The sequence below is a fragment of the Anthonomus grandis genome, chromosome 1 (assembly GCF_022605725.1).
Source record: "Anthonomus grandis grandis chromosome 1, icAntGran1.3, whole genome shotgun sequence".
In the NCBI taxonomy this organism is placed as follows: Eukaryota; Metazoa; Arthropoda; class Insecta; order Coleoptera; family Curculionidae; genus Anthonomus; species Anthonomus grandis.
In genome coordinates this window covers 28,932,252-28,956,141 of record NC_065546.1, presented here as the reverse complement: position 1 = coordinate 28,956,141, position 23,890 = coordinate 28,932,252, and the positions used below count along the sequence as shown (strand labels likewise).

Here is a 23,890-nt window from a genome sequence, read left to right as displayed (position 1 = left end):
TTTGAATACTTGGATCAAATGACGTCATAAGGAATATTTTTTTCAGTGTAAATAGCAGCGCTTTAAAATTTGATACGTGAATTTAATGCTTCCCAAACAGGGTAGATTAATTTTTTTTCGGTGTAAACACCTGGGACCTATTTTGAAGTACGAAAATGACAAGTTTGACATTTTATTGGATGTTAACTTAGGAGGTTTTTATTTTTGTTCACAAAACAAGGACAAGCTTAAGCCTTTAAAAAACAATTTAGTTTATTTTTATTATTTTTAAATAACAATAACACTTTTAGAGATTTAAAGGTTATGTCCTATAATTCTTCGTCTAAACTGATAAACTCACTCAAAACCAATCCTTGTAAACAGGGCTGTACTAAATAAAAATAGTCTATCATTTGATCTATGGATCTAATCTAATAGATCCGCGCGTTGTAAACGTAGCTATCGTTTTAAAATGTCTGGTGGAAATTAACATCATTATTTTCAGTTAGATCCAATATAACTTCAAGATATTCTAAACAGTTCAACATATAATCTTATAATAAAAAAATCCCATCAAACCCCCTTATAAAATAATTAACAGAAAATCAAACAAACTAATTACCTATATAAACACAAAAAGCACTCGATTAAGAAGGTGACGACCGACGAGATAAGAAAACAAGGAAACCCGTTCGCGTATACCATGACATAGCACACACCTAAAGACTAGAACAATAACAATATAAAGTAGCGGAATAGCGCACTGAATAAGGGCATTGAACCATCTGTGATTAGCCGGCGGTCCTCCGCCAATGATATCGCATAATATCCGAAGCGAAACAGGAAAACCCAACGACCAAAGTTCTTCACTCTCTTGCCTTTTGGCTTTATTTTTAATTTCAACTGCAATACCGAACAGTGAGTTAGTTCCCCCCTACTCAACGTTAAAGGGCATTTTAATACGATGATCTCACCTTTATGAGACGATTGGGTGGCTCGTCTCATCGTTTTCCTTTCGCACTTACTGCCACCTCCGGTGGGTTTTTTTTTTGCAAAGTGGTTTTTTATCGATAACCTGAGATTTTGTTTATTTATTTATTTTTCGTGTTCAAATGGAAAGTAAATCGGTCGTTGGAGAGGCCGACACACGACGGCGAAACTCTCGGGGTCGGGCAGGCAAGCAGGAATCGAGGTGCGTGAGCCGAGTTTATTATTTATTGTACGCGAGGGATGTTGAATTGTACAAGAATATTTTTGGAATTGTACTATTTGTTTCGAGAGAAAAATGAATATTAGAGAGTCCAGGCTAATTTAAAGAAAATACTAGCCCCATGAAACTTGATTCATTTGACATTAGCAAAATTTGACAGTACCGTAAAACTCGTTTATAACGGACCTTCTATACAGGGTAATTGACGGCGATGGTACGTTCGCCCTATTTGTAAAACGGAACGTAGCATTTTTCTGAAAATTTGGTAGCCATGATAACAGACAATGCTCTATCCTCAGAACATTAAGGGGCTAGAATTAGTAAATAACAAGTTGGTTTGAGTTCAACATGTGCACAGGGGCAAGGGGGTGTTTTATTTACAAACATATTCATCGATTCTCTGTTGTCAAGTGTACACGCCTTTTCAAAAATTTTTAGCTATATATCAACACATAATAATGTTAATTTAACTTATTGATGTTAGATTTAGAATAAAAAATAAAGGTAATTCTGTAGTTTAGCAAGCCCATGTGCTCGACGTCCCAACTCAAGACAATTTATTGACCAAATAAATTATTGACAACCCAACCCAACCTAATCCAACCCAACCCCTCGTAAATGTTAAGCACACGGGGGGGCTTACGCCTCCCGTCTGCTTGTTAGGCAACTAATGTCCCAATGTTAAGCACACAGGGAGCTTACGCCCCCCGTTTGGTGTTGATGGGACGGGATGGGTTGGGTTCAGCTCTGGCTAAAAGATGAAAACACTCTTAACGTTATATCGAGCCTACTTAAAAATAAAATGAAAGAAAAAGTAAAAAAAGAAATAGAGTTAGAGACTGAGGCGGCTCAGGTCGAAAATTAGAGAACATTGTTGCTCTCTGATGTAATGCCCTTTGGGCGGTTCCAGAGAAAAGAAGAGGGGTTTTTTTAGTGGGTCGGGTATGGCTACCCATCCCCACGCTACCTCAGGCGACCGATCATCAAGGCCTGGGGTGTCTGTTAACAGATTTTTCCTCCCAAAAAAAAGGGTTGGGTTAGATTGGATTGGGTTGGGTGTATCTATGGTCTGTGCGCAGAGCCTTATGTTCCCCTCGCAGTGATAGAGGAACGGAACAAACCGAAACACTGCACACACTCCTAGAGTCGACAACCCATTTGACAGATAGTGACTGTCATTGAATGCAAAAAAACAGTTTACCTCCATTTGTGAGTACTTCACATTGTTTATAAAGAAACTATTTGCAAAATACACCTTCGGCCACTTAATTTTTTTTTCAGGTAAAATTAAGCTATTTAAAAAAGAAAACCGGTGAAAATACGCTAAATTTGACAAAAGCCGCTAAACTGCGGAATCATATTATTTTTAATTCGGATCAAATTCTAAAAATTACCAAAATAATAATACATTATGGGTGTCTTCGGTATGTATGTTGCACGAAAATAATAGATTTAGTTAAAAGAAAAGGTAAAAACAGTTTTTGTCAAATTACGCATAATATCTAACATTTCACGTGACTAAAAAAATACAGAGTGAATTCTCCACTTCAGAGAAGGCAGTCATGAGTCAGCCACACTGGGGACAAGGCTGAAGCTGCGGAGTGACAAAACGCAGTTAACGACAGAACTGGCAACACCACACCTAACCTCACCTCAGTTGTCACCTATTTGTTGACAAAACGAATCGAATAGAGGGTTATTCTAATGATTAATCACGTCCCATAGTGAGTGATTTAGTGCGTCATAACACCCTTGTCGTGATAAAATTTGGCTTTCCGCCACTCTTAGTGAAAAATATATATCTAAATCTACCCATTTTACAAAAAGTCCCATCATTTTTCGTTAGTTTAGACAAAAGCCGCTAAACTGCAGAATTACCAAAATAAAGAGTAGAAATAGATATATGTTATTCTAAACCAAAGATAACATATTCAAAGCAAAGAAAAATTATAAATATTCTTACTCCTAAAAAATTTGAAATGCAACACTGCAGGCAAAAGCTAGTGTCAGTTTGCGAAATGTCATCTTGACAAACGGTTTTGTATTTACATTCGGCATTTGTGAAGTTCTATGGTTTTTCTTTAATTCTTGGTTAAAAGAGGAGAAGTTGAGTCATTTCAGTGGTTTTGTGAACTGTTACGATAGTAAAAACTTGTGCCGTTTGTGCCTCACCATGGAAAAAAGGCGATTTAAACCGATCTTTTTACAAGTAAATATCAATACTGTCATAATAACGTTTACTTTAAAACTTATTAAGAAATCTACATAGTACAGTCAATTTGTCATTGAAAAGCTTGAGCCTATGAGATGAATGGTAGAGAATAAGATTCTCTTCATTTTATGTCTGATTAATTTTTCTGTCCGACCTACGGTTTAGCCAGAAAAGCGAATCCAAATTTTTTTGAGTTTTCCAAAAAACAGGTGGGGAGGGAGGGAGGGACTCTCAACTTTTGGAATTTAAGCTTCTCTCATGAACCACTATTGACCCTCCAAAAATCAGAGAATCGGATATATTTTTTTAAATGTTACAGATTGACTGTACTATTATTCCTACGGATGTCATAGATTAAAGTTCTTATATTCTGAGTTTAATCTACGACATCCGGGAATCATGTGGTAATGTTATGAAGTTTTGGTTTGATTTTTTCGTGGTTTTTTCCTGTTTATGAAATTTGATCATTTGATTATTTCATTCAATTCATTGCATTTAATACAGTTGACTAAAATTCATATCCAGGACTTGATCTTGATGTAATGGAGCTATGTATTTATATATTTTTTTGAAAAAGTACAAACCCTCAAATTTGAAAAAACACTACGCACAGGACCCATTTATTCATCATTGCTATTACTAGCGCTTTCACCACTGCTTAGGAGCAGCAGCTTAAATATACCAACATTTGCATTCATTAATGATATTATAAATAATAATAGATACCTATAACACAAAAATGGAATTTATAACCTAATATCAACCAACGAAAACAAGAAACCAGCGAACGAACTCTCTAACTCGAAGAAAGAAAATTTCAGAGACAACCAAAGAGACGTGCAACTAGATTTAAATTTTTATCCTATTGTTGTTGCTCTCTTTAATCTGTATATACTGTATTTCGTTGTCTTTCTCTTCCCTTATGGAAGGCGAGCTAAGGTGGCGTCACAATACTAATCTTTCGCAATGCTATATGTATTTAATTATCAGAGCACTCAAGAGAAAACATTCTTCCATCTCCGTCTAAATGAATGCAAAAATACGGGATAGCTTGTGTCCAATTCTCTAGTATTTCTAAAATTATAATTAAGTACGGCAACAGTGCAATCCTTGCTCAACATGAACACGTGAATTTCAATATGGCTGAATAGTTGTTGTTGCCGATTAATTTTGTTTTGTTTTACATCATTAGTTGAGATTTTGAACGAGTGCTTAAATTTTACGTATTTTATTACCCACCGGATTTAGATGAACTTGATAACAGTAGTTAGTAGTTGTAGTTTTTTGTAGGATACAGATTTTAGTGTTTTGACTTGTGTTAGGAACAGAAATATGTTCATTAAGGTAATTGTTAAGGCTATAGTTAAAATAGGTTATTCCATGGTGGTTCAAAAGGAAAAATTAAGAGATTTGCAAAAAAAAACATTTAAAAAAAAATAAAAAACTAACATAAATAGTCATGAATGAATTTAAATATAATAATAAAACTTAATATAATTACAAGTTCGAACAAATAACATTTGTTAGAACTATCTGTGCTGACTATTTGCTGCCATTTTTAATTTAGCTGTAATCTTTCTGTTTTATTCTTTTAATTAATTTTTATTGATTAAAAAAATACTGCATCATAAATTATGAAACATGTGTATATGTATTTCATACACATACAAATTTAACAGTATATTTATTATTATAGAATAGAACAGACTTATCTATTCTTTACTAATTAGTAAAAAAACAGTTTTACCACTTTACCAAATCAATTTCATTTATTCTGGATACCTGTTTCGCTAACGATATTAGCACCTTCAGCAAAACATAAAACTTTTTTTATTTTAAGTGTTACACCAAAGGATCTATTTTTTGGAATAATATTATAGTACCGTGATAATTAAAATCTTACTGAATTTTAATTGCATTTTGTATATGTATGTTACTGTTACCGTCTTAAATTATAAATTATGAAAATAATTAATAAAATGCATGTACGTATTATAGTTATACCAAATACTGAAAACACAATAGAAAATGTTTCATAATTATATTTAGTTTATTTAGTTCCCCAATTTAAAAATCAGCCGTTTTGTCTCAGAACATAATTATGAGGTTCTGAGATATAACGGCTGATTTTAATTAATAATTTTTGTTTGATTGAATGATTTTAATAATAATTTAATGATTTTAATAAATCATTAAATGCTTAACAGCCGAGGTTTGAATTATGGCGGCAAACGCTATCTGCGCCATCTACGTTTACCTTTCACGAAGAGAGACAAAGATGGAAAATAATAGGATGTTTTATTAACACACAGTTGCGCGTCTCTTTGGTTGTCTCTGAAAATTTCTTTCTATTATAGGAAAAAAGTCTAAACTCTACTCTCAATCTCAACTGGCTTCGATCGGGTAGAGTTCGGGTTAGAATAGAACCTTCGGAATAGAAATATAGAAAGAGGTTGTATGGTCTTGCTATTACTTTCGTCTCTTTTTAGTACATCGAAAAAAAGTTGTATTTATCTTTGTTGTGGGGATGTTTTTGTAGCAGATTATTTGAAAATCAACGAATTCTCATATTTTCATATTAGACCATTAAGCCCCATTGTGCAAAGACCAACGTTTTTAAGAAGTGATAAAGGGAATAGGGTCAGCTTGAAAGTGATTCTAAATGAAACTTACTAATTAAATAAAGAATAGTATTTTATTAGAAAATGTTAAACCATAAAAGTCCACAAAAAAATAACTTACTTAAATCACTTGGTTACAACAGATAATTAGGGTTTTATTGCGGTCAAAAGATCAACAGTATATCTTTGAGTGACCTATAATTTGTTAACTACTTTTTTCAGGTTTAAAACGATCATTAAGCTTATAAGGTCATATAGTTTATCCACGCTTATTTACGCCCCGAAATTGGGAAATTCCCAGTGATTCCACAGAAGGGAATAAAATGGGTTTTATTACTCTTCACAAATTTTGAAAATATTATATATACAGTAGTGGCAGAAAGTAGAGCAACTTCTTTACTTTAAACACATCTATTTTATTTAGTAAGAAAATACAATCATATTGGAAATATAATACCAATAAGATCTAAGCATTATAAATCTATCAACAACTTAACTTAATATTCTTTGTTTATATTTTTTATGTACAAAAATTAATTCTGGGGCGGAAAAAAGTAGAGCAACTTTTTAAGAATTGATGTTTTTCTTTTAGTAAAAACTGAAATACAATTACAATTTTAGTATTTTGTAAAATATCCATCATTTTTGATAACTTCCTCACAACGGTGGCGCATAGATTGCAGTAACCTAGAAATTATTACTGGGTCCATATTAATCCAAGCTTCGTGTAATGCATTGAACAATTCGTTCTTATTTTTGTAAGTTTTCTCCCTTATTTTCCTATCCAAAATTTCCCATAGGTTCTCGATGGGGTTTAAATCTGGTGATTGACTTGGCCAGTCCATTAGTTGAATATATTGCTGTCTAAACCAAGCCTTTACATATTTAGAACAATGTTGAAAATGCTTTGGATCACTGTCCTGCTGAAAAATGTGCCTAAGGGGCATTTTCTCGTCTGCATATGGAATGGATTCATTTTCCAGAATATCTTTGTACATAAATCTATCCATTATCCCATCAATTTTATGAAGTGGCCCCATTCCGAAACCGGAAAAGCAGCCCCACACCATAACTGATCCACCACCATGTTTTACTGTTGGACAAGTGTATCTGGGATTTAACCTTTGGTTTGCAGGTCGTCGAACATATGCTATTCCATCACTTTAAAACAAATTAAACTTTGATTCGTCGCTGAATATTATCTTTTTCCAGTCATTAATTGTCCAGTGCAAATGACATCGAGCAAAAAGAAGACGGGATCGTCTGTTTTTTGCAGATAATAAGGGCTTTTTTGCTGGACGTCTTGCAAATAATTTGGCCTCGCATAATCTACTTCTTATTGTCCTTGAAGATACCTGAACGCCTAATTCTTCTGATAAACGCTGCTTTATTTTACTTGAACCCAAAAATGGATCACTCTGAGATATTTTCAAAATTTGTTTATCTTGATATTTATCGGTTTTTCTTGGTTTTCCTGTTTTTTTTCTAGGTAAAACATGTCCATGCTTCACATAACGTGAAATTATTCGCGATACTATAGATTTATTCAAACTAAACCTTCTTGCAATATTGATTCGTTTTTCACCATTTTTGTGACAGTCTATAATTCGTGTTTTTAAATCAACGGATAAAGGCCATCCTCTAGGCATTGTAAACTAACTTTGCTTTTAATGCAACCGGTAAACAGCTGGAATTAAACTAATATTATTCGATTTGTAAGTTCTAAGAAAAATATTGCTCTACTTTTTGCCAGGTACACAAATTCTTATCAGTTTAAAAATAAACAGAAATATTCTTATCTGATTTAAGACTACCTACTTGACCAAAAGTATTGTGGATAAATATCATTGTTATTCCTTTGTTAGTTGTCAAGAAATTTTATTTTTTTAAAAGTTGCTCTACTTTCTGCCACTACTGTATATAATTCTTTTATCCTTAATTCAATCGTTTGTTCTTTCTCTTCCATTTCTAAGGCAAAATTAATAATATTATTATCTTAAATCTATATTTTAAGACAAATATAAATTTAATAGTAAGTATATTTAAATAAAAAAAAATATATATATATTAAGCTATTATAAATACACACTAGGAAAGAGATAAGAGAAAATTAGGAGGATCCATCATAAAATTCGCCGTCTTATTGATACTTAAAATTACTTCAAAAATCTATAAGAAAACTTTTCCCTCATCGGCATCCCTTATGGATATAGGATGAAAACAGAAACAATAACAAAGCATACTTACTTACTTAAAAGATCATACTTACTTAAAAGATCGATAATGTCGAATGACATTTGTAATTGACATTGTGGGCTGTGAAAAATACCATTAGCTATAAAAATAGGCTATAATGTTTGTAGATTAGGTAGTATAAGAATGTCTAAAGCCCAACGATGCCGAGTGACATAGAGAAAAGGTTATCGAGTGCTAATCGCGCATAGAAAGATATTTTCTTTCTATATTTTTTCTTGTCTATTTCTATGTTTATCGAGTTAGAGAGTACCGCTGCAGCAGAGCGTTTCATTTCAAACCGATATTTTCAGGAACCGTAAAAATACCGCTTGTAATCGACGATTCACCAAGGTTAGGTTACGGAATTTACCCTTAGCTTCAACTCTGCTTACGATGCTTTGCTTAATAGGCGACCGATCAGGATGTGTTTCACTAAATAACTGAACCATCTCCTTTTGAGTACGCGACATATCTGCGAAACCAATCATGTACAAGATTTCGATTCTTTCACGTTCGGTTCATTTTCCCATATTTCATACAATAGCAGTAGGTATAATAAAGTGTAGTTACTAATAAATCGCAGGATGACACTGCTTTCGCCTCTCAAAAAGAATAAACACCACTTGCAAATGTAAAAATACTTCAAATAGTTGCACCAAAATACATTCACTTTTTACACATTGATAACAACAACAACTAAAAAACCAAAAACCAACATTTAATTTAGATAGGTATTTCTTTAATTTTACATTTTATCATAATTTTTCGTTCAAAATTGCTTATGTATTCATTTGTTTCATTCATTCATTTGTAAAAAAATGCGTTCTTTCTGATTCTACATTAAAAAATGGTGGTTTCCATTTAAAAAACACATTGATCACATCATTTTTTTTTTTGAGTCACCCTGCATATTTAATTTTTACGTAGAAAAACCCTAAACCCAATATTAAAATCGACGAGTTCGGGCATTTTTTTCAGAAACGTTCCATTTCATTTTTATTGAATTTATTTGCTACTTTACGGATGCACTGTATAATGTTTCTTAAATATCTTTTAAAAAAATGTAGTGAAAAGTAGAAATTTGGAACGAAATAACTTTTTAAACTTATAGCCATTAAAAAAAATCGATCACGTCATATCGCACATTTGAGAATCCTTGTATAACATATTTTTTTACATGAAAATAAAGGCAATTTTAAATACTAATCGAGCCTATTTCCGAAAAAAGAACACCTTTGATTTACTTTATTTTAAGTTTTGTTTCACGTTTATAACGGATTTATGTTCACTCAAAATAAAACTGTTTTTAATAGTTTTAATAGTGTAAAACTATTATACTACCTTTACTAAAACAACTAACTATACTATTAAATTAAAACAATTGTACTAACCTCAGTACAATTACACAAACAACAAACAACCTTAAGCGGAACTACAGAGTGAAACCATCCAAGGTTACAATCGCGGCCGCGACAAAACGAAACAGAAAATGCAACGCGGTCTCCCTTCCTCTCCCTCCCGCCTCCTGCTGCGTGCGTTTCCAAGGAGAGTTCGACGGCGACGATCGAGTCGCGGCCAGCAAGCATATGCCCGCTATTGATTAATGAGCTGTGTGTTGGGGCAGGAAAAGTTTTTGATGAAAATGCAAAAAAAACAGGGTGGAGCACGCGGAAAACCTTCTTTTCCAGAAGTGATTTATTATTTGTCAAATTATTAGCAGCAGAAGCGCATATCAGATATTCTGTTTGGACTTTTATTATTAATGAGCTTGGAAACGACAATTCGATTATTTTTTAGTAAAAAAGAGCAGGCTCCAACTTAAATTTAGCAATTTATTTCAGTTCTCTAGCATTTATAGTTACTTCACAATTAATTTTCAAAGTTCGAATAAATACGCTATGTTTAATTTTTTCCTTGTACCAGCGCGGCCGGGATGATACGTCACAGGCCGTTATGGCCGGCTTTTCCCCGAATAACAGGCGAAATTCGGGGAAAAGCCGGCCATAAATCGGAAATACCAACTTCCCAATTAAGGCCTATTCTGAGTATAATTCAATTATCTAGTTACCTGGGTATAATAAACAATTACCCCTTTGTTTTTCGTCTTGTCACTTGCAGAAATATTTTAGTTGAAAGTTGATGTTCGTGGAGACTATTTCATTGTGATTCAAAAGCGCCTGTAAAAAGTAGTAATTTAAATTTAGTTTTTCGGCAAAGTGTGGGTGAAAATTTTGTAAAGCAGCAATGGAGCCTATTGCTAGTGGTAGAAGAATATTAAAAATTATATTAATTAAAACTATTTCTTTACTTTTTTTATTACTGATTTTTTGAAAAGTTAACAGTTAATTTTTTTAAAAAATTTAAATTTCTGATCTTCTGCTAAACTAAAAGTATGATTTCGCGTAATTTCCCGAATTTAAATTAGTTTTAAATTATTGCTTAATCAGTCCTTTGTAAGATCCAATCTTAAGTTGCTGCGATAATTTGCGATCTTGACGAAAAAATATTTTTAAAGATTTGTAGTCCGGGTCCAAATTCGTATAAAATGCTATTGTAGGTCCAAAACGCAAGAAATAATTTTCTGCTACTAACTTGAAGAATAAATTAATTTTTATAAAATAAAACATCATTTAATAGAAAATTTTATATAGAAATAAAAAAATTGCCATATGGGTTTAAAATTCAATATGGCAACCAATTTTAAATGGCAAAATCTTATGAAAAATAATTAACTAAATTACTTATTATTTCAGGGACAGCAACAAAATCTGCTTGGTTTAAAAGAAGCCAACTTGTCAGTTGGTTAGGAATTTTCAGTCCAAGAAAAGAATGGAGCAGTGCCGTTATTTGGCAGAAAAAGTGACCTCTACCATGCGAGTTGAACGCTTGTCAGAAGAGTCTTCAAAAGTCATATATAAATTCATCAAGAAATATGACACAAAATGGTCATCAGCATCAAGTAATAAAACTGCATTTGAAAATAAAAATCGAGATTGGTTAAATATTGAGTTGGAATTTTCTTCTGCAATGAATGAAGCTCAACCAGCCGAAATGCAGGATACAACTCTATCGAGTAAAGGGAGGCCATTCACTGGATTTTTAGATTTAAGTGACCGATCAAAAAGAAGAAGAACTGAACAGATGCGAGCAGATCGAAGCCCTGAAGAACTAACATTTGCTGCTCAAATGAAGTTTAGGTCCGAAGGTAAACTGGATGAAACAGATGTGTTAAAAAATGTTGCATTCTCATCACCAACCCGTGCATCAAAATATAAAAAATCTCCAATATGAAAAAATCATCAAAAGGTAAAAATACACTCAAAATAGACTACTAGTTTTATGCCATGTATCATCCTATTCTATATATCTTATTTAAAAGTGATATAGTATTTTATTGTGTTATATTTGTTTAATTAAATGCAATTAATTAAATGTATGATATTACAAAGATTCTTTATAATAACATACATTTTATTGATCAATTGGATTGTCATAATACATTTTTTTAATTTTTTCTTTTTAATTTTGATATTACTATATTTGTATGTATATTATTCTAGGGTAAAATCAAAATGATATCCTGAGGACTTAAGCACTGATGATTCCACCGTTTCAAAAGCTAAATCACTTGTCACCAAATTATGGAAAAAAAAGAACAAAAAATTAAAATTCAAAGATTGCACCAAACAAATTTGCGCCAAAGAAATTGAATTAGATTTCTCAAGCCATTATTAAAATATAAGAAATTATAATATATATTATGAAATAATAACATGATTTTCGAAAAAGCCCAACATACTACATATTTTATTTGACTTGTAAAAGTACTTGTTTGTATATTACTACTAATAAACTATCTAATCTATTGTACATAGTCTTTATTCTTAGGTCAGCTTTGTTTTTTAGTATAAATTAATATGATATAATAATTGGTATTAGGTATTATATAGGTCACTGTTAAATGTCTCAAAACCATTGTACAGGCTAAATACTTATAATAAAAATCTCATAACCTATAAAAAACCTGCAACTCCTTCACAATTTGAACATTCTTGTAGTTTTAACTCTTTCCGCTGAAGCAATACTGTCCCTTTGAAAAAGTCAGCACCATAGAAGTATATATTATGTGATATAAAGTAAGTGATGTAAAACTGAGTTTTGTCCAATATAACAATAACAATAAAATTATGCAAAATAATAAAAATTTGTATCTTAAAACATGATTTATTAAGCAATCTATAATATTATATTAATAAAATATTTAATTTCCATAAAAATGCTTTGACAAAAATGCTGCCTTTTATTAGGACCTTCCTCTAACGAAGTCCGTTAAAAAACACAAAAATAGCTCGTAAATGGTAATATTACTTATACTCAAACTCTATATAAATTAATAAAAATTTATCAGGTAAATATTTGTTGACGACGTCACTGGTAGAGAGTGCTTGTATCGGTGGGATCAACAATGCGATCGAGCGGCGTTGCGATGCCATTACCGTTTTCTCGTTGCTTCGTACTTTATTTTCATTTATTTAACGTATATTGACTTCGATATAGAGTATCTTATTAAATTTATTTTAAAAAAATGCTTGATATTTTATTAAAGGGGAGCAGTAGTATTGTTTTGAGCCTTCGGAAACAACTGAAAATTTTTATGATATTATAAAGTAATTTTTGCCATTTCTCTATGAACATTTGGCATCATTGCATCAGAGATGTTGCAAGCAAACAAACCCGCCCATAGTTCCACGGCATGCTACTTCTAGCCTTTCAATGTTCTAAGGTCATATGGATATTTTAATAGGTGAGATTTTTGTTAAACCCCTCTTGTGGGATCAAAAAAACAAATACCACCACAATAGGTCCGTCTTGGGTAAATTGTGACGGTTTACAGTGCCTTTTAAGAAAACCGAACATTCATCTGAGAAACAAATGTTAAACACATAATTGGGATTATTTGACGCTCTGTCACAGAAATCCAAGCGCCGATCCTCATCGTCTTCATTTATTTTATGTACCAGCTTTATTTTAATGGGGAGGGGGGAAATCATGAGTTTTTAAAATCCCTTGCATAGTTCCCCGTCGAGTGCTTAGTGTAGGATCCATATTAACATGTTCCAAAACCATACCTACAGCTTCGTTTCTTACCGGTTTCTCAACATTCCTTTTTTTATTGGCCGCCGATCCAGTTTCACTGAATTTTGTAATTAGTTCTATGACATACTTTCTCGTACATCATTTCTGTTTTCTTCACGTGCATCGGAAAGTTGTGGTTCCGCTGTTCGAAATGCATTTTGATTTTTAGCAAAAAATAACTCCACTATCTCTCTTCTCTCTTGTGGGGTATAAACCATTTTTACTATTACTTTGTTTAACACGATACACTAAAAATCTATGATCCGATGTCACTCTGACCAAGTCGAACGGACCTCTATTGATATTATTATTATTTATTGTTTATTTCTATTTTGACATTATTATTTTTCTCCCTCCTTAAAGTCGATTTGAACTAAATCTATATAGTCCTATGATTGGAACCTTTGGTGTGATGCTTAAATTACGAGACAATTGTAATATTGATAATTTTGTAGAACAACTCAATAACTGCTTTCCATCTATTAAATTTACATTCTTAGATACTCTTGTCATCAAAAACAATAATAAGTTAGAACTTGATATTTATAGAAAAGGAACAAATACTTTTAGATACATAACTATTGACTGTAACCATTGTTTTCAACATAAAATGGCTAGCATGCATTTCTTGGTACCTCGTTTGGTCTCATTTCCTCTAAGTAATAGCAGATTTAATAAAGAAAAAGCAACAATTAATTGCTCGGGTTGCAATGGTTATGAGGATAAGATTATTGATAAGCTGATTAGAAGACATAGGTTAAAAGTTTTTCTAACTGATTTACAAGCGTTTATAAACTCAAGAGGCCTAGCACGAAAAGCTTGCCTAGTCGCTACTTACAACTCTTGTGTTTCATTAGTTCTTCCTTTAAAAACTAAATCCTTCAATCTCCCCCATAAAAAAAAATCTAACGGCGTTAGGTCGCAAGACCTAGCAGGCCACAATATAGGTCCCCTAGTACCAATCCAATGATCCCAAAATTCCTGATTTAAAAAATCAGTCGTAATTCGTGCGTTGTGCGAAGGACAACCGTCTTGCTGATCATACGTGTTTCGAACTCTCGCTAATGGTAAATTTTCCAAAAATGGTGCAATATATGTTTGTAAAATATTTACATAATCTAGGGCAGTCAAAATTTCATTAAAAAAATGAGGACCCAAAAATCTACCTCCAAAAATTCCAACCCAAATATTGAAGCCCAGCCGTCCCTGTCTGTTCGCGCGTACTACAACATGTGGGTTTTCTGTAGTCCAGTAATAGGAATTATACCTATTATATATTCCTGAAGTGCCTATTCGGTTTTCATCTGTCCAAATAATGTTATTATGGATTCTCGTCCAATCTGCACTTACTGACATACCAATCACAAAATGCAATTCTTCTCTGAAAGTCGCGATCCTAAAGGTGATGAACTTTCCTAACCCTGTAGGGTTTAAATTTGTGCTTTTTAAGCGTTTTTAAATTTCTGGTTTTCTCAACACCTATTTCCTCTGCTACTGCTTGATGAGACTTGTTAGGATGATCTAAAACCTCACCTATTATATTAAGTTCCTGAATGTCAGCTTCAACATCAACAGCATAAGTTTTGGGCCTTGGCTTTTTAAAACTTTCGTGCTTCATAAGATTTAATTTTAACACTGGAAATATTCTTTTATCTGGTTGACGACGTTCAGGAAAGGTATTTAAATATAATTCACTGGCTGCCTCGGAATTTTCATTAGACAGAAAATAGCACTTTAACATGTCAACTTTTTCGTAATTTTCATATTTTTTTTTAATTCTCTAAATATTTGAGGACCATACAGCTCTAAATACAGAAAATTCAAATATGTTACTGACAGGAGAAATAAACAATTTTCTATCTGGCAGTCACATATGACATACGTGCTGTTTTTTACCAAAGCCTACTTCTATAAAAATTAAAAGACTTGGGAAATGGAAAAATGACAATGTAATATCGGAAACAGCTAAAATGAGATATATGGTGTTATATATTTTTGAAAAGAGGATTTCAAGGGCTTTAAAAATTTATAAAAAAATGTGTTCCATAAGAAAAAAAATTTTTTTTTGGAATATCAACTTTATGAAACACCCTGTATAAAAATATATAACATAAAAACATTTCAAGTTCAATATATTCAACTTCAATATAAAATATTACAATTCTAAGAATATAAAGCACCTAGATACCAGAGTATCTGTATGTGCTATGGTAGAAACAATTCAAAAATTCTAATATATCAATGTTGTTACCCTTAGCAGACTAGCCGTTATATAAATTAGTTCACAATATTTAACATTTTAAATAAGTTTACCCAAAACTACATAACAAAAATCAAAAACCAGACAATAAAAATGAGAAAAAGAGAAAAAAAAAAGATTCATATACTATATACACATATACATTTTACCTACAAAGGTATTATGTAGTATTTTACAGAATTTTCTAGTCTTTGGTACCTAAAACCTATAATATTTGAAACAAAATAAATAATTGAATAAATGTCCATACTGAGATTTTTTCTTTTTCCCTTATGTATTTATGTTGTGATTGCTATCGAGTAAGAAAATAAAAAGTTTGGTGAAAAGCAGAATATTGATACAAGCACTTATGATCAATCAAAAAATTTTCTTTTGTTTCCTAATATATAACTTAGGGCATGCTCATTAAACTTTTTGAAGTATTTCTGTTGTTTGAGATTTTCTGGGAGAAGGTTATAAAATTTTGGAGCTAAAAATACTGCCGAATGTTGACCAAAATCTCGAATCATATAAGGTAGTACAATTTGCTGGTGTTTATTAGCTCGGGTTTGGTGTCTATGGTTTATTATACTTTGTTTACCATAGAATTTATGAACATAAGAGCAACAGGTTGTTATAAAAAGAGTTTTCAAATCTTGTATTTCAGAATTATATAATTGCTTTGTTGAAAATAACCTAGGTCTCTTTAACATTATCTTTACTATTGAGTTTTGTATTGTTTTAAGATTGTTTTCATATGCCCCACCCCAAATCAATATCCCATACCTTAATAGGGGTTCCACGAGAGCTTTATAGATCAACACAATGAGTTTTCTGCACAAAATTTCCCTTAATAAATAAAATTTATGTAAGAGTGCCTTTATATTTTTTGTTAAATAAACAATGTGTATATCCCATTTTAGATGTTTGTCTATATGGACTCCCAAATATTTTATAGAGTTTACGTGTGTAATTGGTTCATTAAAATTGTTTACAATAATATTTTGAAAGTTTGGTCTATTTGAACTGTTTATGGAAAATGCTATATATTTAGATTTTTTTGGATTTAGTGACAATTTAAAGGTGTCGAAAAAATTTTTGATTAATGATAGACCTTCTTGAAACTTAACTTTTGCCTCTTGCCATGTGTCTCCAATAAATATAATTCCTGTATCATCTGCATAGGATATTACTTTGCCAGGAGTTTTTATATCATTCACTGCATTTATATAAACATTGAAAAGTAGAGGTCCTAGTACAGTGCCCTGCGGTATTCCAATTTTAATGATATCAGGATCGCTAAGGTTATTTTTTATCTTGGTGTATTGCATTCTGTTTGATAGATAACTCTGTAAAAGTTGTAATACTTTGCCTCTGATACCATATTTTTCTAATGTTTGTAATAATATTTGGTGTGATACTGTATCGAATGCTTTTGTTAGGTCGAGAAACACCGCAAGACACTTTTTATTTTTGTCCATACTTTTAGTTAATCACTAACAGGCTCATATATAGCATCTATTGTACTGACTCCTCGAGTAAAACCAAATTGATTTTTTGATAGTACATTTTTTTGGTCAAAATAACATAACAGTCTATCCTTAAAGCATTTTTCGAAAACTTTTCCCAGGTTAGAGATGACACTTATTGGTCTATAATTATCCATCAATTCCTTACTTCCGGACTTAAAAACTGGACTCACCACAGATACTTGTTACAGGTTAAAATTGGCATTTTATACTCTTTATTAAAAGCACTGATTACAGTTATATTTTCAAAATAGATATTTTACAAATATTAATGATTGATACTAGTAATGCCCTCTCTGTAATAGCCTCCCAAGTAACCCATAGTTCTGTTCTCTAGCCATTTCAAATTACAGTATTCTTTTTTTTTAAGGACACATTTAGTTTTGTACATTTCAGCTTCATATTGTACTGGTTGTTAATGAAATTTTATTTATACTCTTATAAAACCCGGTTCTGGACTAAAGAAATATTTTAGAATTTAAATTATATCCCATATTGATTATTTAATTATTTTATAACGAATAATGATTAATTGGGCATGTACAATTATTGTGTATGTTGTACTGTTCATAGTACAATATCTGATTTTGGCTTGACCATACCAGATATGCTGGTTGATTTTACTCGGACTGACCTATCTAATTTTTGTCTCTTTTTATCTAATGTAAATATTAGTTTTCTTGGAAGATAGCAAGAAGTTGCTGGTCTAGGCAAAATCGAAATTGATTGTCATAGTGACACATATTTTCATTGCCAACTTCCTTGGGCCACAAATTTTGTTATTTATTTTTTATAAAAGGTTTTATGGTACTTATAAAAAAAAGTTAAGTTATTTTGTTATATATTTCGATTGGCAATACACTTTGTGCGTGATTGCTTAAATACGGGTTTGACCTCTGTGGTCGTTCCTTTTTCCCAGACCGCCGTCATGAAGTGAAGAGTGCTTTAGTTCTTTTTGAAATTCGTGTGAATTTTACCCATATGGGGATATAATTGACTAAATGTGGTGATAGTAAATCAACTTTTAGGGCGTAATGCTATAATTTGTTGTTTTGTTGAATTTACTGGCCTTTATGGCGATTTAAAACCTAATAATTTTTCACGTGCCCTCGAACATCGGCAAAATAGCGGTTCTGATTGGCATTGGCAGGGGACAATTTAATTAGCAAAGCTACATAACATGGATTTTGGACGGATTTTTTTTGTACGGACCTGATTTCTTCATGCCACATGGTGCTTCCGTTTTGGGGTTATGTACTCTACTGGCTCTAATCTAGAAGGAGATTTTAAGCAACTGTGAGCTAACGTCTAACCTAGACCACTACCAGAGCTTGTGAAGTGGAAGAGGTGAAGCTTGGAAGCCTGCAGTTTTTCTTGACTGGGAATTGGATGTCTGGGAGAGAATCTGAAGTAGTCTGCTGTGTGTGGAGCTAAGTGACACAACATAACATTTTTTTTATTCACTTATTTTATTTTTATTATCACAACTTTTATCTTTTGAGTTGAGATACATACATAAGCTTATTTAAAATTTTATTGACATTATTTAATCGATGCTATTTTATTATTGAATATTACTGATATGAGTACATATATATGTGACAAGTGACTCCTGTGAGGTAAGACGCAGCCGGCTTTGTAGTACTACGAGTATATACTTGGGTTATATTATTTATTTTCAGACTACTCCTAAGATGTCAATTTTTTCTCAGATTGGCTAGTAAATATTAGAGTAAACTAATAAAAGGGTAATTTTAAGTGGGGAAGCTTCAACAGTTAGGGTTGTTATTTTTTTTTTGCTTAGGTCAATGTCCGTGACGGGATATACCGGGCCATGTAAGTTATTAGTTTAATTGAATTGAAGCTTCATTCCCCAAAAGGTTTGGGTGTAACATAGTTTGTTTTATTTCGACAACCACACTTTGATTGTGTATTTTTTGTGTGATGTTGTGGTTCCTTATTACCAACTTAAATAATTATTCCTCTTAACGATAAATAACATAACAGAATTATGTTATGTTATTTATATATACTGTGATAATCAAGACTTAAATAAATTGTTATTTTCTGTTGTTAATTTGTTTTTCACTTGAGTTGAGTAGGTTGGAATATCATAGGTAATTTGGAAACAATAGTGTATACTGATTTGACTTTGATTTTGTTTTCCAAGTTTCGTTTTGAACTTGCCTAAATAAATTTTGATAAACATTGGGCGTCCTTTGGGATTATATAAAATCCAAAACTTGGTGGCGCCATACTGATTTTGACATTTAGTTGGGTAACTCTTGGGTAGTTACTACCTAAGAAATTTTGGTTCATTTGGTTGAGAAAGAAGCTAGAACCCACATCGGCTTGAGCTAGCAGCATTGTGAAGGATTCCTTCTCTGGGCGTTTCAGGTAAGAGGGGTTAAGTTCCTCCGGGCATCAAACAACTTTTGGAGACCCTCTTAAGGCCATAAACCTTTCTCTATTTTTAGTACTTCTTTTCTTTTGATTAACTTGGCATTCATCGCTTCACCACCATCATTCCATTTTATTGCACTTTAGAAAAAAAAATATAACATACTTTAAAATGACTTGGCACTACACCAGTTTTAAAAATTAAGTTTATAATATGTACAAGTGGTGGTAAAATGTGCATATGGAGCAGTTTTAAGATTTTTGCAGAAATTCCATCTTTACCAGGTGAGCCATTATTTTTTAAAGAATTTATATATTTAATTATCTCATTCTGAGTAACGGGTTTCAAATACATGGAATTTGGGAATGTCCTGTTTATTGTGAAGGGGTGAGGGGGAGTATTAATGCTTTTTGATAGGTTTAAACCAACATTCATGAAATGCTTGTTAAAATGATTAGCGATCTCTATAGGATTTATTATTTGATCACCATTTTGCGACCTAATCACTTTTATTTCCCTTTCACCCTCATCATTCCCATTCCCATCTTCATTTATCATTAAAAAGTACTTTGAGAAAGTGTTTTCAGAAGTCAATTATCTTTAATAGCAAAAAAGTTATGGCTAATTACCAAAATCGACCAAATTCAAGAAACGCCCCCTAGCGGCCAAACAGTTTGACATAGTGAAATTTTGATAACTTTAAAATTTTTTTTACAAAATTTGAGCTCATGACATCTAAGTCAATTTTTTTCTATCTGTTCGGAAAATACGAGTTTTCTCTTAAAACAGTCGAAATCGCACCACCCTGTACATAGAGCCAGGAAGCAAGATGACGTCATTTTGGGAACGTCGCTTTGACGTCTTTATGTCGTCCTGATTGGTAACTTTACTATATATTATATATTTGGTAACTTTCTACTTAGTTTATTCTGTCATATCCGTCATACATAATGATGTCTACTTTGCCGGCTTTCAAATTAATTACTTTCTTTTACCACCGATAAAAAACTACTTAGATTCAATGGGTCAAAAAACAAATTTAAGAAAAACCTGGAGATCTATAAAAAATTTACATATTTGCTCAAATAAATATAATGCCATACCGCAGAACCTCCCTGATCCAGATGATTTTAATAGCTATTTTTCTTCTTTTTTTCATAATGTTTCTGATTGCAGTGAAAGGGTTAATTTCTATAAAGGTCACAAGTTTAATAATAATTTATTTTCGTTTCAATCAGTGGAGGAAGTTGGTATTATTTTTAAAAAAATTAAAATCCAATGCAACTGGTATTGACGATATATCACCTTAGAACATTGAAAGGCTAGAATTGGCATTGCCGTGGAACTATGGGCAGTTTGTTTGCTTGCAACATCTCTGATGCAATGATGCCAAACGCTTATGTAAAAAAGGCAAAAAAACACACTTTATAATATCATAAAAATTTGAAAAATATTTTGACAGCCGCAAAACAATATTATTCTAAAAAAATGGATAGGGCGAAGGGTATAGAATGGCCTACTAGATCTCCTGACATAACGCCGTTAGACTTTTTTCTATGGGGTAATTCAGTATTATGTCCTGTTCTTATGAGAGAACGGTCGTACCGCAGCTTGTGCGTTCTTATATCATAAATACGTGTATAATCACGATATCAGAAGGTCAGAAAAATTTTAATTTTTGGTCGGTATGTTACGTGAAGTGCGCTCTAAATCGTGATGTAAAAACAAATTAACTTACTGTAAATTAAAGTGACAAATTGGTGTGATTTCATTTCCATAAAAGAACTTGGAATGCAATCATATAAATAAAGATTTTGTGTACAAATACCATTGGGTGATTCTCTGAGACTAGAATGTTTCTTGCTTCCATGAAATAAATTGGTGTTTTGGGGTCATTCTCTGAGAATTATTTACAATCACACAAAATGTATGGTATGGAGCCAAAAAGTAAATTTAAATGCTGTGCTAATAAAACATTTAATAATTATTTATGCATTGAATGTTTGGGAGTTTTTCACCCAAGCTGTCTGGAAAGGGATTTTCGGTCACATGAAAAAATAGGACAAACAAAAATTTTTTGTTCTGATGTGTGCAAATCAACTGCTTCCTCACCTAATTCTGTAAAATCCGTTGAGCATGATAATGCACTTAAATTGGTTGCCGAGCTTCAATCCACGCTCAATGAAAAGAACAGCTTTATTGAACAGTTAGAATTATCTAAAAATGATGAAATTAGTTTTCTACAGGATAGGGTGACTGATTTGCATAAGGAACTAGAATCTAGGGATAATGTTTTCGAAAAGAACGCAAACTAACTCAGGACTTCGAGGAGGATATATTGGAAGCAGAGCGCAAAATGGTTGAGGAATTAAATAACAAAAGAGAAGAGGTTATTAAGTTGCGATCTGAGATTGATAAGTTAATGCTGAATGAAGAGCTTTTGAAAATTTCTATTTCTGATCAGAAGGAAAAAATATCTTTACTCCAGAAAGATCTAGAAGAAGCTAATTCGATATGCAAAAAAATGATTACTTCAATTAGACTTCTTGAAGCTGAAAATCAATCATACTCTTGTGAAATAGCTTCTCTCAAAAATGACATGGAGGTATTTAAAGCCTCTAACTCACGCGAGGAAGTTATCGAGGATTCTTCGGATATCGAATTTGACACTCATTGTACACTTAGTACAGAACTTGACAATCCTTCTAGTACCAAGAATTTAACAGTACCTGATGTTAAAGAGTTTTTTGTGACAAGTAATCCTGATGTCAATGTATGCAGAAAGCAGGTCCTGGTGTTTGGTGATCAGACTGCAAGAGGTGTAGCCTCTGGGATGACACATTCTTTGGACTCTAAGATCTATTCTATTTACGGTGAAGTTCACTCCAACTATACTTTATCCCAGATGGCAAACCGTATATTTGAATTAACCACTGACTATGTTAGTACGGATAATATTATTGTTTGCTTAGATTTAGGATCAACTTATTTTGACTGTCACTCCTTTTATGGTTTACTTTGTTTGGGTAAATTCACTAATTTAACTTTAAGCTTAACTTACGATGATACAAATAAGTTTAATTATTTTCATGTGGTATCTATTTGTAAGAGATTTATTAAGTCCCAAAGGGCTTCAGTAAGAATTTTCAGCAATAACTCTCAAAATAATAAATTTAGAATTAGTAAAAGTGCTCTTTGTGTGCGTCTGGTTTTGTTTGTTACTGTTAGTTATGCGTTAAAAAGAAATTTTGTACTGTCCCCCGTTCCATTATCTAATATTAATTTTGATAAGTATTCCAGTGGCTCTAACTCTGATAGTTCTCCTCTTACTCTTAACTCTACTTCAGCTGATACCTTGGTTAATTCTTCTTTTTTAGGGTAGGCAACTCTGACGCATGCATTTCTATTATGCTTTTGAATATTCAATCACTGCGCGGTAAATCTGATGATTTGTATATACTTTTAGACAGTTTAAATTTTCCAAACATTGTCTTACTTACTGAGCACTGGTTGAGAAATGAGGAACCAATTTCCCTTCCTGGCTACTCTGTAGCTTCCAAATTCTGTAGGGCTGGCCTTGGATATGGTGGCACTGTGGCTCTTGTGCATCAATGTTTTTGCGACGGCTTTGTTGGTTTTGGTGATTTTGATGATCTTAGTGTCGAAAAGGAGTTTGAATTCTCAATTGTTTATTCTGGTAAAGCCAATTATTATATTGTGTGTATGTATCGTTCCCCAAATAGTAGTATAAGTACTTTTTTAGATAGGCTTGAACAATTCCTTTTAAAATTTTCTCCTAAAAATACTATAATTCTTGCTGGCGATCTTAATATAGATTTTGAAGATGGGGAGAATAGGGCTACATTGGATTTAATTAATTTGCTTTCCTTTTTTAATATTTCTATGCATGTTAACAGCCCTACGCGTGTAACAGGTACCACATCAACAACCATTGACTATAAGTAAAATCTGTATTGTTGTGACGAATTCATAATGAGTTACTTATTATATTGGGTATTACGTCACTTATAGCAAAAATCAATTTAGAAATTTTTTATCTCACACGCTCAACAATTATTGAAAAGAAGAAGAAAATAGACTTATTCACGTATTTAAAAGAAATATGAACTTAAATCTGTAACGATACCGTTCGATATATTTAATTTAATTTAAGTTCAATAAGTTTTAAATACAATAATTTACTTGAGGTATAATAGATTTTTTTATATACCTAGGAGCTGAGGTTCAATCTATTAATCTCTGAGCTCGTTTCTTCTTTTCAATATCCTACCTAACTTCGTTATGAATATTATAATTAAAAAACGATA

The 23,890-nt window shown here is 32.2% G+C and overlaps 1 protein-coding gene across 5 annotated transcripts in view; it reads right to left on the bottom strand.

Annotated features, from left to right (window-relative positions):
- LOC126735170 (ankyrin repeat domain-containing protein 12-like) overlaps positions 1 to 23,890 on the bottom strand; it is a 122,965-nt gene that overhangs the window by 68,274 nt on the left and 30,801 nt on the right. Inside the window, exon 1 of one of the 5 annotated variants that reach the window (XM_050439146.1) lies at positions 954 to 1,155. The exons of the other annotated variants lie outside the window; for them this stretch is intronic. Within the exon in view, the coding sequence (XP_050295103.1) occupies positions 954 to 984 (31 nt within the window). The 5' untranslated portion in view covers positions 985 to 1,155. Of the gene's footprint in view, positions 1 to 953; positions 1,156 to 23,890 lie in introns of those variants that run through there. 5 annotated transcript variants of the gene reach the window in all.